This window comes from Podarcis pityusensis (assembly GCF_964106645.2).
Source record: "Podarcis pityusensis genome assembly, chromosome: 7".
Lineage (NCBI taxonomy): Eukaryota > Metazoa > Chordata > Lepidosauria > Squamata > Lacertidae > Podarcis > Podarcis pityusensis.
In genome coordinates, this window is record NC_138031.1 from 38,571,399 (window position 1) to 38,589,227 (window position 17,829).

The following is a 17,829-nucleotide window of genomic DNA, read 5'->3' on the forward strand; positions in this document are numbered from 1 at the left end:
AACATGAAATAATGTTACACTTGAAAGAGTAATCCCTATAAATCAGCTCCATTAAAACAGTGACAATTCTTTTATATTTGGAAAAGGCATTTTCTGCTAGTTATCCATTTTTATTTCCAAAAATGACTTTTTGCCAGGTTGCTAATTCCATGAGTGAGTGAATTCAGCAATGGAGTCTGGATTCCAACCATCCCCCAAGTTTCCCCATGGCCATATACTCTCAATTTTAGACTGTTTTCTCCTTCAGTTTTTTACTGGAGAGAGAGAGAGAGAACAAACCGACACTAGGGCAAGATTAGAAACCCAGATATAAAAACTCAGAGCCAAATGGGACCTTAAACATGCGGTTGTGTTAACGGAAAAATCCGAGGGCTCCCTTGGACAAAAACAAAGACACCAACCAGGATAACTTGGAGCAAAACAGCAGCCTGTAGGCTTGGCCTTTATTGAACTGTTGCAACAGGGTGCTCCCCTCACTTGCAGGAGAGAGGAAGGACCCAGAAAAATGGTGTGCAAGGTCTTATAAAGACTTTTGAAATTGCCACCCTGTAGATCAAGACCACCCCCAGAAACATCATACATACATCACAGAAAGGAGGGGTTGAGGGAGGGGTTGTGGTGGTAACCTGAGTGTCCTGTCACCTGGCTGGTTCCCCCTTTCCCCCTCCCCATGAGTACTTTCCAGGTGACAGAGGGGAGTTTGCAGTTTCCTGCCCCCAGAGGGAAGAGCTGATTATTGTCCTTTGTTCCAGTCCGTGCTAAATCCACTCCCATATGCAAGTTCTTTGTGATCTTGATGGCCTCCTGTCTAGGACCATCAGGGTTGGCATAGCAACTGGGCAGGGCTCCTGTGTATGTGCTGGTATGCTCAAGGGATTATGGTGGCCTGTATCAAACCTTCCCCATTTTGTAGTCCTTCCTTCATGGAGTAAAATAAAAGTGGAACAGTGCAAATCCGATGTATGGTTGCTTTTCTATGAATTTATAACAGAAGCATAGCATATGTAGTGTGTGAGTGTGTGTGGAGTTTGTACAAACTGAATGATTGGGGGGGGGGTTTCCTGCAACATTTCCCCCCTTCGGAGATAAGATTGCAAAGGTGGCTACTGTGTAATCCTTTTCTCCGCACAATTTAAGGTGGTAAATATTAACCTGCTATTCTCCCTCCCAGATGTGTGGGTCTATGTGAACCTGAAAGGGACTTGGATGTCACGCCTCTTAAGGGTATTTGCATACAAATATAACAGTATAACAGTGCACATAATTAGGCATAGGATATCACGGAAAAATAACACATGTTGTATTTTGTTGCTCAGTTACTTGTGGTATTGTAGTACCTTGGGAGAAACATTTTCTCAATAGTGGTCTATGCTTTACATTTAGCAGGAAGGTCCACTAATGACTGAAAAATGCAGTTTGCTTTGTCCTCTGCTGTTTTATGTGTTGCATGTCGAGGTCCCCAGGGCCACCCCAATAACTCACACATCACACAGAATTTTTTGTTTAAGATTTTTGGCATAATTTTGGCCACAACTTTATTAAAATACAAATTTGTGAGTGGTTGCTTAGGCATTATTTGCGACTATCTGCCCCCGCCATGGGGGAAAGACTGACATTCCGCACGATGCGAAAGTCAGAATAGGGGAATACACTTGGGGGTAGTGACGGAGCAGGGAACCTGCCCTCACCCCAAATGCAACCAGGAGCTCATTGCTATGGCCCGAGCCCCCTTGACAGAGTGGACAAGCAATAGTTAGCCCTCAATTCCTTTAACAGAATCCCTTGCAGCAGCAGCATTAGAGGGGCAGGCACTCAACCTACCAAGGGCAGGCACTCAACCACTGCCCCTCAACCAACCAAACCATAAACCAATGCCTAACCGCAACCTTACAAGTTGTGACGATTTGCTACGCAGTAGGCAAAAACCAAATGGCCCCAGTCAATCAGCCAGATGGACAAAATTCCTACCGGGCCCCTGCCCCAAGAGCAGATGACCCCATGACAGGCATAGCAAGGTCAAAGCGAATAACCCTAATTCTGGGGGGGGGGGGGACGGGCAATCCGATGCATGGTCGAAAAGAGGAAGCCCTAGCCTCGTGCAAGGAGTTTTAGCATTTCTGGCTGTCAATCAACAAATGGCAACATTAACTTCTTCCCAACAACAAGGGAAGCCCCAATCGCATCAGTGGCCAATGATCAATTAGCCCGCCCCCAACTTTGGAGTGTCCTGGCGGCCCCCACTGCAACACGTGCTCTCCATGAAGGAGAACACGCTTTCTCAGGTGTCAAGTTAGCTCTACTTTGGTCTCACACCGGCATGGTGCCACAGCAGTGGCAATCCCTGGCGAATCCACTTAGGGCTTTCATATTAACCATGTCGCCTGGCACTCACCATAGCTGGCACAGGTTTGGACACGTCATGAGAGAAATGTCTTTGCCTTGACCTTTCTATGGGATTTTATTATTATAGGCTCTGGTCTTGCACTCATGGGAAGTTGCTCACTTGCTCTTAAAGGACCAAAAAGCTAATTGCAGCCTGGATACACTTGCCCAATTCAAACTGAGTCCGATTTGAATTTATATATGCCCATGGTTCTCAACTTTTCAAACCAATCTGTTAAAACAAAACCATTCTTAAAAAGGCACTTGTCCAAATAAGTCAATTTAACTCTATAAGGGATCATTCCTGCTAAATCAAGGCATATGCACCTTCATGTATGTGGTGGTTTTATGGATCCAGAAGCTTGTCCTTGGTAAAACGAGGTTTAGCACAATTTAAAATGGGTAGGGAAGGTTGGCAGAGTGGCAGGTGGGACAACGAAATGTGGTTATAAATTGATCTAATCTAAACATTGGACTACACAATAGCATGATCTATTAGAAAGAATAAAATGCATGAGAATTCTCCATTGGTGTGTAAGCACTAAGACACTATACATTAAACATAAAAACAGTTACCCACAAAAAATTCCCCCCTTTGTGGAAATAACACTGTCAAACACATTTCAACATTCCTACATAATAACACATAATACACAACAAACTAATTAAATATCAGTTGAATATCTTGAGACAATTGTGATCTTCTATGTATGTATCTTTTCAATCCTGGAGCACAGAGGCTTGAGGTTCAAAAGTGAAAAAATGTCCTTGCAATTCAACTCAACCCCCCTTTGTCAGCCCCACTCCCCCGTCAGTCTATATCCTTTGAAAGAGATAGCTGTGGGCACTTTGAAAACTCTGGTGTCTGTTGTTGCAGGTAATAGTCTTGTGATGGCGAAGAACTGAGTTGAGGGGTTGTTGCTGCTTTTTCATCATCATTGGGCCTGTAGTAACACATCTGTAGAAGTGATAACCTGTAAGGGGGCAGGGTTTTGGGGACTTAAAAACACAGCTAGACAAGGAAGGAGCAAAAGCCCCCCCCCCAAGAAAATCTCCTTGAGTTATCTTGGTTAGCTGCAAATAATAAAAAAAATCTTAGCGCATTAAGCATTTTATTCATTTCAATATTATTATCACATTTTCATATAATTACTGTTATTATCTGCTAAGTTTGTTTGCTTTCCTTCACTTAGGTTTTTTTCTTCATATTATTAAATAAAAAATTACTCCACATGTATAGAAAGAGAACTGTAAAATACAAGAAAGGTTAAAAAATAAAAAAGAAAGCAAAAAATTAGATTACCAGTCAGATGAAAACAGACTTGACACAAAGACATCAGATTTAGAAAAGAATTATTATTAAATAAGACAAAGATATTATCAAAACCACACAGATCACTACTGGACTGAAAAAATGGGAAAACAATGGAAAAACGCTTAAAATTCAGCATGTGCTATTTGATAAAACAAACTTGATGAAAACGACTTTCAACATGTGATGGACATGTCCCCAAAGTAAAACACACATACACACACTGACTTATGAGGAACCAAAATAATAAATGCTAGGACACACAATTTTAAAAAGAAACTATGCTTATCTATTTTGGCATTCTAACAATGAGTATCACAAATGAAAATAACAGAGTGTTTCTTGATGTGACAACATCGGCTAGAATGTTAATAGCAAAATACTGGGAAATGAGTTAATACCAAGAAAAAATGAATGGCAAAGAAAGTGACTGTTTGGCTGTAAGGGAAAGACGAAAAGAAATACAAATGCAATTACTTTTTATAGAGTATTTAAATCACTGTTTGCATCCCCTCATTATCATTTGTGCTGTGGGAGAAAAGAAAGGACACTTTGTTAGAGGTTCTCATATCCTGTTAAAAGGGAAAATTATTTCATGTGAGAATAAAAAAAATCCTTCCAGTAGCACCTTTAAGACCAACTAAGTTAGTTCTTGGTATGAGCTTTCGTGTGCAAGCACACTTCTTCAGATACACAAGTGTGCTTGCACACGAAAGCTCATACCAAGAACTAACTTAGTTGGTCTTAAAGGTGCTACTGGAAGGATTTTTTTTATTTTGACTATGGCAGACCAACACGGCTACCTATCTGTAACTGGATTCATGTGAGAAGTCTGTCAGGAAATGCTGTTCTTAAAATGGATAGGCATATACACAAACAAAACCTGTTATAAAATTTAAATCCCATTGGGGAGGCGAACTACTCAAGAGAGGAACTCACAGTGGGAGTGCTTTGATATTTACCTGTGAAAAGAATTTGGCATGTTAAGATTTGAAACTTGGCAACCTCTTGACTTTTGACGGTCCAGTACTTAACCCTTTTGTCTTAAGTAGCCCCTGGAGCAAAGGACACATTAAGGGTGATTTCCCTCAGTGGTTCCAAGTTTTACTTAAATAAATTTGGATAAATTTCTCCCTGCAGCCAACGCTCTTCAAACCTCCTCTCTCCCCCCTCCTTTCCCCCTCCCTCCTCTCTCTCTCTCTCTCTCTCTCTCTTAAGCTGACCTAACCTCTGTGCATGTGCAGAGTTCATGTCTCAGCAAATCTTTTGGCTAAATTAGAATTGGAATAAAGGAAGGGAAAGGTAAGGAGTAGATTTAAAAAATAGGGTTAGATTTTAAAACAAAAAAGAGAAACTCAGCAATTCAAGTATTCACCAAAGCTAGTGGTCAAATTAAACTTCTGTTAACTCAGTTCTAAGGGATCATGTTTCCTGCAGCCCAAGCAAAGAGAGTGCTTCCTTTATTTATAGGAAATTGAGATCAGGTGTTATTAAAAAATGTGGGCTATCATTTTGTGTGATTTCCCTCTGGTCATTCATGTAACAATCAGCCATGCCCTTATATATGGGAAAAAATGGCCAGAGTCAGTATTCATAGGATCTTTAACATTCTCAGTCATTTCAGCCTTACCATTTGCAGACAAAATTTTCTGCCCTTTATTTACAGGATGGTCAAGGCTCATTCTACTTGACTATATGAATTTTTATGGGCTTAAACTTTGAATAGACTTGGAAGTCTGATCTTTAAATAATAGACAAAATGATAAAAACTGTTATCACTCAAATGCTTGATATTGCCAGCTCTGCTTCAAAAACATCACGGTTTCACCTCTCACCTTTTAAAACCACAAATTGGGAGAGTTGGAAGGGACCCTGGGGTCATCTACAGGGTTCATAGCAAGATTTGTACTACCAGAGAGACACACACATACTTATGTACACAGACACAACTGGGGAAGAGACCACAAGTCTTGCTCCTATCATGTACTAAGGAAGAGGAAAATAAAAGTACCCAACTTTATACAGAACCCTTTTAGCAGATCTTGAAGCTAGTTTGAGTGAGAGTTTACTTCCTTAGACTAAAGAGTGCAAGTTCCTAGAGAAATGATATTTAAAGGAAGATTGAAGTGAACAATTTTTCCTGAACTTGCAGAGGAATAGTAAGCCTAATTTAGATTTTTTTTTAAATAACCACACATAGGAAAGTGAGATACAGGGTACCTTTAGCAAAGATTGCCCCCCCTTCTTTGCAGTTTGCTTTTAAAGGAAGCTTACTCGAGAGTAAATTTACCTGGCACAGAAGTAAGAAAGGGAAAAAACTGAAAGAGACTGAAACGGGGGGGGGGGGGGCATTTTCTAAGAAAAGAGGCCAGGAAGTCTTATAGAGACTGATATCAGGAGCCTTACAATAACTCTTCTGTCCAACCAAATCAAAGTTAAAACTGGACTCACATATTTTTCTTAGAAGGAACACCATATTGCCAGTCATATGCTTAATGAAATACAGAGACTGCATTTTAGCTTGAGAGAGCAGTTGTGCTCAACTAGGCTTTTGCAACAGAAACATTAGGTTAACTTCACATTCCAAAATAGACTGGAACACGGGTGTACTCACAAACTCAAAAGTTACAACAAAACATCATTTACCGTCAGACTTAAAATCACCCTCCTCACTTAAGCTATAGAGAAAAGAGGTGGGATAATCCTCCTTTCAGAACACAAGTAAGCACGTATACAGGATCTTTAAAATTTTCTTTCTACCACTTGGAAGACTCTCTTTGGAGCCTCTCTCAAATAACAAACATTTGCACACTTCATTCTCATTTTTTGTCTTGTTTAAGATTGATAAGGCCCAACATGGCTTCCTTAGATTTAAATTTTTTTTTAAGCAAGCTTGCAATTTAAAAACGTTGTGCACTTAAGAACAGTCTGTGGATGCCGAAGCCAATGTAAACACAAACCCTTTAAATATTTCTAAACCTTTGAGTACATCTCTTATTGAATTTTAAAGAAACTAAGATCTCTAATGCGTGGGCTCTCAGGCTGGGTTATTATTATATCTACTGCCTTTTGAGCACCATTAAGTTTACGGTTTCATGTTCTAGCTTTAGGTTATAGTTTAACAACACAAATTTGATGTGCTCAGTTCTCCTTAAGGGTTCACACCCTGATTTTGTTGAAGGATCCCTGAGGTGGCCGCTGTGCCCTGGGTTCCAGATGGTGGGCCTAAGCCACCCACGAAAAGTTACAATGGTCTCACAATTTGGACTTTGAAAGACCATTTCCTCCCTTTATTTTATTTTATTTTATTTATTTATTTTCCCCAGTTGGAGATGACAAACTGGAGGGGCGTATCAGAATCCTCTCTGGGGCAAAAAGGCTTCACGGAAGCCTTGTCACCAGGAGGAGTCCAGCCTGGATGCTTAGAAGCGTGAGCTCCCATTTCCCTCTAATACCAAGGGGGGGGGGGTTGCTCAGTAAATTACGCTAGGAGATAAAAGAACAGACACAAGAAAGGGACAAAGAAGGCCCTTTGTAGAGAAAGAGTATTCTATCAGTATTCAATTTATCTTTCAAATAAAAGCAATCCCTGCCTACCAGTAAACCACAGGCAACTAGCCTGGAAACTATGGGTCCCTCTAACCCGGACAAACCACAGGCAACTAGCCTGGAAACCACGGGTCTCTCTAACCCGGAAAAAAAACCACAGATCCGGAACTCACTCAGCGCTGCTTACAAAACTAATACTCCGAGGGAAGATGTGGAGGAAAGAGGAAAGGGAGAGTTTCCCCGGTTTCCCCGGCCAGACTCTGAGAGGGAAATCGGGAGAGAGAAAGAGAGAGAAAGATTTTTAGGATGTTTCTGGTCAACTCCGAGGGAAGACGTCAAGGAAAAGGAGAGTTTCCACGGTTTCCCCGGCCAGACTCCAAGAGGGAAATCGGGAGAGAGAAAGAGAGAGAAAGATTTTTAGGACGTTTCTGGTCAACTCCGAGGGAAGACATCAAGGAAAAGGAAAAGGAAAAGGAAAAGGAGAGTTTCCCCGGTTTCCCTGGCCAGACTCCGAGAGGGAAATCGGGAGAGAGAAAGAGAGAGAAAGATTTTTAGGATGTTTCTGGTCGACTCCGAGGGAAGACGTCAAAGAAAGAAAGAAGAAAAGTTTAGCTGCCGTGGAGACGTTACTTTTCCACCCCCCTCCCAATGTATTAACTTCAAACCATACTCACATCCGTAGATGTCCCTTGTGGATCCTGGGATCCTTTCTTTGGCCGGCTTGACCTTGCCTTTGCTCCCCTGGTTGAGCTTTCTGGTGATGATTGATTACCGCCCTCAAAGAGGAGGCAGGGAGAGGAAAAAAGGATCCCTGGGCTAAGGTTGCCCAGTGGTGCCCGATCCCCTTTGTCTTCCCCCTCACCTTCACAGGAGAACCAAGAGTCCCTGAGCATGGTCGCCAAACTGTTAACGGAAAAATCCGAGGGCTCCCTTGGACAAAAACAAAGACACCAACCAGGATAACTTGGAGCAAAACAGCAGCCTGTAGGCTTGGCCTTTATTGAACTGTTGCAACAGGGTGCTCCCCTCACTTGCAGGAGAGAGGAAGGACCCAGAAAAATGGTGTGCAAGGTCTTATAAAGACTTTTGAAATTGCCACCCTGTAGATCAAGACCACCCCCAGAAACATCATACATACATCACAGAAAGGAGGGGTTGAGGGAGGGGTTGTGGTGGTAACCTGAGTGTCCTGTCACCTGGCTGGTTCCCCCTTTCCCCCTCCCCATGAGTAGTTTCCAGGTGACAGAGGGGAGTTTGCAGTTTCCTGCCCCCAGAGGGAAGAGCTGATTATTGTCCTTTGTTCCAGTCTGTGTTGAATCCACTCCCATATCAAGTTCTTTGTGATCTTGATGGTCTTCTGTCTAGGACCATCAGGGTTGGCATAGCAACTGGGCAGGGCTCCTGTGTATGTGCTGGTATGCTCAAGGGATTATGGTGGCCTGTATCAAACCTTCCCCATTTTGTAGTCCTTCCTTCATGGAGTAAAATAAAAGTGGACCAGTGCAAATCCGATGTATGGTTGCTTTTCTATGAATTTATAACAGAAGCATAGCGTATGTAGTGTGTGAGTGTGAGTGTGTGTGGAGTTTGTACAAACTGAATGATTTTGGGGGGGGGGGGTTCCTGCAACAGTTGCCACTACAATATGTCTCTTAGTTTTTCTGGGACATCTTCAAGTCACACCAGGGTGCCATGGCCTTACACATTCACAGTGCTGACTTCTGCTATTTACTCACATGTAGGCCTAGGCAATGTACCAATACATCGCCCGGGTCCGGTATGAGGGGCAGACTATGATGACAGTTTCACTCAGCGGTATATTGCTGGTGAAACCGCCACATTCTGAGTCCCTCTGCTACCAGCGCCAAGGGAGAAACAAGCTGCAGCCGGGTGCTGGAGGCAGAGGGACTCAGAAGGATGAGTGAAACCTCATTGTCTGCTCTCATACTGGCCAAGGGAGAAACAAGCTGCATAGGTGAAACAGTTGCTCCTTCCTCTGCCTCTTTAAACTGCTTGGCTGAGACTGTTGCCTTCACCTCACCCAAGCAGTTTTACACAGTCCCCAACCCACCACTGATTGCAGGAGCTGAGCCAGCAGCGGGGTGGGGGCTCCATTAAGGTGCTCCCCCTTCCCAGCTGAGAAGGTGTCAAAGTGGGTTTATCACCAAACCTCGATGTTCAAAACCCAACACCACCCAGCCCTACTCAGGAGCAAGTCCTCCTGTGCAAAAGGAAGCTTACTCCCAGGTAAATGTGTAGGAGGTTTAAAAGCCTCATTTTTTCTTGAGGGCACAGAAATTAATAGCTTGGTTTGTATATCACATTAAACCATAAAAACAAATTATAGGGCAATAGCATGCAGCAGGTATTGAAAGTCCAATTTGTCATGTTATCTGAACCTGGGCTAGCGGTTTCTTTCATGCCAATAGTTTGGCATGAATGTTTATGCACATTGGGCCAATGTAAGTCGCTTAGGCTTGCTTTGGGCAAGATAAAGCAACTAACAAATCTAACAAACAAATGTAAATAAACGGTAATAAATAAATAAATGGTACTTACTAAGGGAGAGATTTGGATCACAAATGAACCCGCCCTGCCTGTTCTTGGGGCTGGAGTATCTGCTGGAGGGGACATTTCCTAGTTGCAGATATCCACCTTATCTTCCTTCAAGATCCTCAGAGTATTAGCACCATTATACAGATGGTTGACAAGGCCAGGAGTGTCCTATCTTGACCGCTTGGTTACATTTATGCCAATGAGGCCAGCAGCACCCAAGCAGCAAAGAGCTTACTTTTCTATGGGTGGGCCAAGTGCCTCTGATTCCTCAGCACCACCCAGCAGAAGTCCCCCCAATGGGGTATTCTGGGGGAGGCCTGAAGTGGAGGCTCTTCACAACAGGAAAAGCACTGCTAGGGAGGAGTAGCACTGGTGTTAAAAGGAGCTTCACAGTCTTTCGGATGAGTCTGCGGTCACAGGTAAGGCTGCCTCAAGCTGTTTGCGCCTACATACTTAAGCATACTTAAGAACATTAGAACATTAAGAACATTAGAACTTTTACAAAACTAACCAGGGATGTTTGTTGAGATTCCTGCATTGCAAGGGGTTAACTAGATGACCCCTGGGTCCCCTCTGAACTCTAAACTTTAGGATTCTATGAACAAAAGTTTTTACTTATATTCCTGGTAAACCTAAATTGCCTTTAATTCAGTCACCTCTCTGGAGAAGCACCTGAAATCCTGTCTGCTGCACTTTTTCGATGTCTAATTTCCAGCCGTATGTGGTGATGTCAAGAAACTGTGAAAGGTGTGCCATCTGTATGAAGAAACTAAGCATTGTGAAAAAGGCTTAGGGCACCGGCTGCTTGGAAGTTGTGGCCATTTGTAATCAAACATGAAATATGGAGTCACACCTACAATAGCATTCATATGGCACAATAACATATTGGGTCACAGAGTAAAGGTAGCTATCTCCCATCCTGCCATGCTGATTTTAAATCCTGCCATGCTGATTTTACTGCAGGCAGCTGGTTGAAAAGCTTCTTCAGGAGTTGCCCCTGCAGTATGCATTGCTTGATCTGGAGCAAAAACGTTCCAGGTTGACATGCTTTGACATCAAAGGGTCTCTGGTATTCAGTACATGTTCAGTATTGTCAGGTGGAGGCGAAGGAAGTCCAGCATGCATTTGTCAGTTGTCAGAGCAATGTTTGCATACACATATGATGGTCTGTTTTACTCTCTTTTCGAGAGGAGAGGCATTCCTTGTAACAGAGAAGTAGTATTTTTCCTGCATTAAGCATGTTTTTCAACAGGGGAGAAATAATGTGATGCAGTCACGGACACATCAAAAAGAAATATCCATGCGAAAAGGCAAACAGAACCAAAAAACAAAAAACCCCACATGTTTCTGATCTTCCCTAATGGATTTCTGCCTTCCCACTCCCTTGCAGAGACATGAACAAGGCATGTTCTGTCTCTTGTGTTGGGCCTGTCTGGTGCACTTTTTTGTAGACTAATTTCCAGCTGTATTGAGAAACATCTCTTTACATGGTGGTTTCAAGAAACTGTGATAGGTGTGCCATCTGTATGAAGAGACCAAGCACTGTGAAAAAGAGAGGCGGCTTGGTGAGCCAGTGGCTTGGAAGTTGTGGTCATCTGTAATCAAACATGAAATATGGAGTCACACCTGCAATAGCATTCCTATGGCACAATAATATATTGGGTCACAGAGTAAAGGCAAAGTGTGTTCTCTCTCTTTGATGGTAGCTTCTCTCCAAGCCAGGTAAAATATGTATGTTGTGTAATACATAACCTTCATAACATGTTCTGTTACAATATTGAATCCTAGTGCATAAGTAAAAGCTCTTCCATTGGCACTTGTCTCTTTAATTCTACAGCAAATGAGGATTTCATTAACACCTTCTGGGTTTGAATACCAAATCTTAAGTAATCATCCTCAGAAATCAAGTCTACTCCAATAAACTTGACCAGTCACTTGTTCTCCAGGCATTTTCTGAGATCTCCAATACCATCTTTTTGATCACTGAAATTAAATTCTGCCATGCCGATTTTACTGCAGGCAGCTGGTTGTTTGATCAGGAGCAAAAAAGTTCCAGGTTGACATGCTTTGACATCAAAGGATCACAGAGACATTAAAAACAAATATCCATGGGAAGTAAAAGGCAAATAGAACCAAAAAACAAAAAAAAACCCATAGGTTTCTGATCTTCCCTAGTCACTTCATGAATCACTTGAAGAAGAGTTAAAACCAATTAAAACTCATTAAAACCGCTTCAAATCTACTAAAAGGCAGATAAAAACCACAGGCCTTCGAGAGAGATGTTGCCTTGCAAGCTGCTGAGTCCCTTCCAGGCACTGTCCTACTTCATCACCTGACACTCCTGAGAATATGAGAGAGCCCTGTTTGCTTCAGTGTTGAGGATGACACTTAAGAGCCAACCTGTCAAGTGCCTACCTTAATTCCCAATTCTATATCAAGACTTTGACAGAAGTGGTAAGCATGCCAACTTGAAAATTCCTGAGAGTATTCAGGAATCCATCAGACACCATAAGTCTCTGGGAACTGACCGCCTTAATGGATCCCCCAGCCTTATAGAGGGGCACTGCATCATCACTTCAAATTTCACCATTGTATTATCCATCTCAGACAATGAGCTCAGCACAAACCTCCCTACCAATGAATTTCTGTCTTCCCACTCCCTTGGAAAGACCTGCACTAGGGTATGTTCTGTCACTTCTGTTGGGCCTTTAATTTACTGAGTCTCATGGTTGCCACAGAGGCCGTGAAGTCTGAGCTGACCCAGGACCTACAGGTTACCTCCCTCCCTTTAGACAGTGAATTCTCAAACTTATTGTGAAAGTGAGCTGAAAGGAAGAGATTCCTTGCCAGTGATGGGAGATTGAGGATTGGAGTGATTGTTCTGTGATATTATGGCAGTGTACAATGTTGTAGGGTAATTTTTAATTGTGTTTGAAATGTATTGTTGTAATTTGTTTTAATATTAAATAAATGTGCAAAAAATGAATAAATCCCTCTTCACAGGGATCTCTGGAAGGGGAGCTCTGTGGGGAAAATAGGGGGTCTCCTAACAACTCTCAGCACCCTTATACCACAGCGCCCAGAATTCTCTGGAAGAAGCAATGGCAGCTTAAAGTAATATTGTATTGTTGGAAAAATATGGGCTATATTTAATAAGGCATCCTGGCTTATGAAAGCTAGCCGGGATGGGTTGAATGAGTGCTCCAGAGGTAAGGTAAATGGGTCTTTGCATTATGTAGTGCTGGATGCTACCCTTAAAGAGGCAGCAGTGTGTTGACTCCTCAAGAAGCCCTCTCTAGACCTAACAGAGAGCAACAACTATGGACTATAGTAGGTGGAGAGGGTGGTTGTGGAGCAGCTGCAGGTGTTTCTGGGTGAAACTGGTAATCTAGATCCATTAAAATCTAGGTTCAGAGCTAAATTTAGAACTGAATCAGCTTTGGTCCCCTTGATGGATTACCTTTATCATAAAATAGACCAACTGTAGGGCCAGGTTCCCAGAAATATAGTCTGCGCTACTGTAATGTGTTCTATGTGGAGCTGCCCTCGGGCCTTATCAGGAAGCTCCAGGGGGCATAGAATGGGGTGGCTTAGATTGCTGATGGAGGCATCTGACCAAGATTATGTGACACCATGGGTAATTTGACCCTTGCTGAGAGGAGCATTGTTTCCCCTTACATAAATATTTCCTTACAAGCGTCCTTGGTCGGTTGAGGCCCTAAGGTCGGTAGCGCGCTTGTAGGCCTTCAGGCCAGTAAATATGGTGAATATTTTGCATCTTGTGCGAGAACACTGGGCCTTAAGTTTGGTCCCCATAGGATTTGTGTTGGGATGTTACTTTGACAGGAAGAATGATGAGAAAATGGCACTCTTCAGAAACAAAAGCAAGTTATTTCAAAGGGAATTGAAACCTGGAGAAGAAGTCACATGGAGATAATGTATTAAATGAGAAATGATCCAGATAATTAAACTTGTATCTATATTTAAAATAAATAAATAAATAAATAAATAAATAAATATTTCCTTACATCTTTAAAGAAACAAGAAAGGAAAATATTGGGTCACAGAGTAAAGGAAGGAATTGTGACAAGTGTCACAATTTTCGAGAGGAGAAGTATTCCTTGTAACAGAGAAGTAGTATTTTCCTGCATTAAACGGGATTTGTCAACAGGGGAGAAATAATGTGATGCAGTCACGGACACATCAAAAACAAATATCCATGTGAAAAGGCAAACAGAACCAAAAAACAAGAAACCCCACATGTTTCTGATCTTCCCTAATGGATTTCTGCCTTCCCACTCCCTTGCAGAGACATGAACAAGGCATGTTCTGTCTCTTGTGTTGGGCCTGTCTGGTGCACTTTTTTGTAGACTAATTTCCAGCTGTATTGAGAAACATCTCTTTACATGGTGGTTTCAAGAAACTGTGATAGGTGTGCCATCTGTATGAAGAGACCAAGCACTGTGAAAAAGAGAGAAGGTTTAGGGAGCCAGCTGCTTGGAAGTTGTGGTCATTTGTAATCAAACATGAAATATGGAGTCACACCTACAATAGCATTCCTATGGCACAATAATATATTGGGTCACAGAGTAAAGGCAAAGTGTGTTCTCTCTCTTTGATGGTAGCTTCTCTCCAAGCCAGGTACAATATGTATGTTGTGTAATACATACGGGGGAGAAATAATGTGATGCAGTCACGAACACATTAAAAACAAATATCTATGAGAAAAGGTAAACAGAACCAAAAAACACAGCTTTTGCCAACCTAGCACTTTGAAAGCATACCAGCGCAAGTAGATAAATAGGTACCACTGTGGTGGGAAGGTAAATGGCATTTCCATGTGCTCTGGTTCTGTCACGGTGTTCCAATGCAGAAAAGTGATTTAATCTTGCTGGCCACATGACCCGGAAAGTTGTATGTGGACAAATGCCAGCTCCCTTGGCCTGAAAAGCTAGATGAGAGCCACAACCCCATAGTCGTCTTCGACTGGACTTAACTGCCCAGGGATCATTACCTTCTTTTCTTTTTTACAACCCTCAAAATACCACAAATTGCAAAAGGAGCCAAATAAATTCTCTACGCTAAGTTGTTCACACATTTATAAAGATACAGGTATTGACAAACTACCCCCTCTAAGTAAAAGAGTTTTAGTTTTCACTTTTGCTAGAATGAAACTGCAGTCACATTTCTTCCAGACTGCTTTTCCACTTGATTCCGTCTGTGTTTTAAAATAATTTGTCGTTTGTAGACAGCATTCATTCCATCTTCAGCTAGATCTCCCATCTTGGCTTCATTTGCTTTACAATCTTAGGGTTTTTTAAAATGTGCCAAACATATCATTGTGGCGACCATAACATAGGTTTAAGGTGCCATTTGACTCTGATCTGAGCTTTTATATCCACATTTCTGATCTTGTCCGCTGAATTGCTGTGGTGGCAGCCACCATTTGAGCATGTATGATGTCCGTTAATCTCTCTTCTCCAATGAAAAACTCAAGGAGGACACAGCCAACAGTATACAATAGGTTTAAAAACAAACCAAAAAGCCCGTCTTAGTGGCACACTTGGATTGTTGGAAATATCCAGACAGATCAGGCTGGATTATGTTTTACCACTCAAGAGCAGCAGTGGTAGAGGTGAATCCTATGTATTTTAATCTGATTTTTCTGTACATTTCCCCCAAGATTCTTTCACTTACCAGTTTCTAACTGATTTGACAATTCTTCTCAGTTACATAGAGAATGAAATATATGGTTGTAACAGAGGATGTCTTTCACTTAACTATATAGCCCCCCCCCCCCCGCAATTCTGTAGCTTCTAAAAGGGACGCGGGTGGCACTGTGGTCTAAACCACTGAGCCTAGGGATTGCCGATCAGAAGGTCGGTGGTTTGAATCCCTGCAATCGGGTGAGCTCCTGTTGCTCGGTCCCAGCTCCTGCCAACCTAGCAGAGCGAAAGCACGTCAAAGTGCAAGTAGATAAATAGGTACCGCTCTGGCAGAAAGGTAAACGGTGTTTCCGTGTGCTGCTCTGGTTACACCAGAAGCGGCTTAGTTATGCTGGCCACATGACCCAGAAAAACTGTCTGTGGACAAACGTCAGCTCCCTCGGCCAGTAAAGTAAGATGAACACCACAACCCCAGAGTCGTTCGTGACTGGACTGTTGGGGTCCTTTACCTTTACCTTTTTTTAACTACTAAAAAGAAAGCAGTTGGGACTTATTTGTGGAGGTGGAAGGGCTTGAGGATGAAGACTAGAAGACATCAGGCCCAGTCACTTCAGACACTAGAAAGGTAGTAAACAATGTGGTCCAAACAAACATTAATGGTAATCAAAACTGGAAGTTCAAACATTAACCTCCCCTTTTGAGAAGTGCCTCTCCCATGGAGAAACGTGAGAACAGCACCCAGCCACAAGGAAATTAGAGGGTGACCGAAATCCAGACTCCATTGCTGGATTCACTCGCCCATGGGACTTAATAACCTAGTATAAAGTCCTGTTTGGAAATAAGAACAGATAAGAAGCAGAACATGCCTTTTGCAAACACAAAATAAATGTCACTGTTTTAATACAGCAGATTTATAGGCATTACTCTTTCAGGTGTAACATTATTTTGGGTTTCAATTAAACACCCATCCTCCCATTATACTCTTTGATTCTGGCTCTACCAGTGTAATTCCCAAAAAGGGGCATTCTGGGAGTCTTGCAGGATAGGTCAAGACAGCACTTGTATGTCTTTCAAACCTAGGACCTTCTGCATGCAAAGCAGGTGCTGAACTAGCCACCCTTCCGAATAATTCATACACAATCCAGCACAATTGTATGTACATTACCTTAGCTTTAATTGCATAATTATTAGTTTTCTATTGTGGACACATAGTCAAAATGCTACAACTGTTTTATATGGACTAGTTAGCTTTGTCATCCTTATCAAATCGTTCTGAAAGAGCTCTTAACAAATTTCCTGGCATTTTTTGGTGTCTATCCCGAAGATTTTCAAGTGCAGTCTTGGTCTGTTGAAAAAATAAAAACAAAGGAATACATTATGTTATAGCTAAAGGAACAGGAAAAAGCTAAAGGAGTCAGAACCAGTAGCATTAAAAAAAATCCCATTTGCATGTACCAGGCCTAAGAGGACCTATGCAAGTCCTACCAGGCATACTGTCTTGGCAGGTCCCTAAAGGGCACCCTTAACACAATAATGCCTCAGTAAAGCTAATCTTTCTCTCCACAACTTTCTCACCTGTACAGACTCAATGTGGTAGGAGCAAACAAACCACACCACTGTCAATTGACAATGTAATGCATCTTAACAATGTGAAATAAAGAAGGGAACCACAGGATAACCAAAGGATCAACCCCTGCACACCCACCAAAGTAAACTACTGCTCCTTCAAACAGGCAACCAAAAGCTGAAACTAGATGTGGGGAGGGAGGGGGTTCAGCAAGAATGAAAGCATAAAGCGCTTGGGGAGAACCAGCCATAAAAAACCATGTTCCAAAACTCCTTCCCTTTAGCCATCAGACCCCCACATGCTCCTTCCCTTAACCCCCTTCCTTTGGAAGTCCACTTCCCAAGACTTCCTTGGGAAAGGGGGGAAGTGCGACACCCCCTGCAGGAACACCTAAGATATTGTCACACAATATAATACCCTAGAGTACCCTAGAAATGGCATCTGTGTTTGAAATGTCTTCTGTAAAACTGCATCTCATTTAAGAGGTTGATGGTGCACAAGCAGTAACTATATAGATGCACAGGAGGCAGAGCTCCAGAAACCCACTAAAGGGCAAGAAACTATAAGAAGGAAGCACCAGGAAGGAATGATTCATGGCTTCAATTGTCTCTACACAAATGCACAGAGTATGGGAAACAAGCAAGATGAATTGGAGCTTTTACTACAGGATGGCAAATATGACCTGGTAGGCATTAATGAAGCCTTGTGTGATGAGTCTCATGACTGGAATGTAGGAATTTAGGGGTATAACCTATTCAAAAGGAATGAACTAAACAGGAAGGGCTTTATATTGAATG

At 42.3% G+C, this 17,829-nt stretch overlaps 2 protein-coding genes and 1 long non-coding RNA gene across 4 annotated transcripts in view; 2 read left to right on the forward strand and 1 right to left on the reverse strand.

The window, feature by feature from the left end:
• LOC308481826 (uncharacterized protein) overlaps positions 1 to 17,829 on the forward strand; it is a 201,673-nt gene that overhangs the window by 74,909 nt on the left and 108,935 nt on the right. The gene's annotated exons all lie outside the window — the stretch shown is intronic.
• Positions 10,727 to 12,789, forward strand: LOC308481391. Its single transcript, XR_013988623.1, has 2 exons — positions 10,727 to 10,837; positions 11,856 to 12,789. It is a non-coding gene; the product is annotated as an uncharacterized lncRNA (long non-coding RNA).
• The window catches only part of LOC308481352 (DGAT1/2-independent enzyme synthesizing storage lipids-like), a 60,683-nt gene continuing 57,725 nt past the window's right edge, over positions 14,872 to 17,829 (reverse strand). The window contains exons 4-5 of one of the 2 annotated variants that reach the window (XR_013988574.1): positions 15,895 to 16,810; positions 14,872 to 15,789 (exon numbers count right to left, since the gene is read on the reverse strand). Coding sequence is in view for 1 of the 2 variants with exons in the window: in XM_081013699.1 (XP_080869825.1) it covers positions 16,706 to 16,810 (105 nt within the window). In the remaining variant the exon portion in view is untranslated. Of the gene's footprint in view, positions 16,811 to 17,829 lie in introns of both variants that reach the window. The other variant, XM_081013699.1, reaches the window with a different exon arrangement.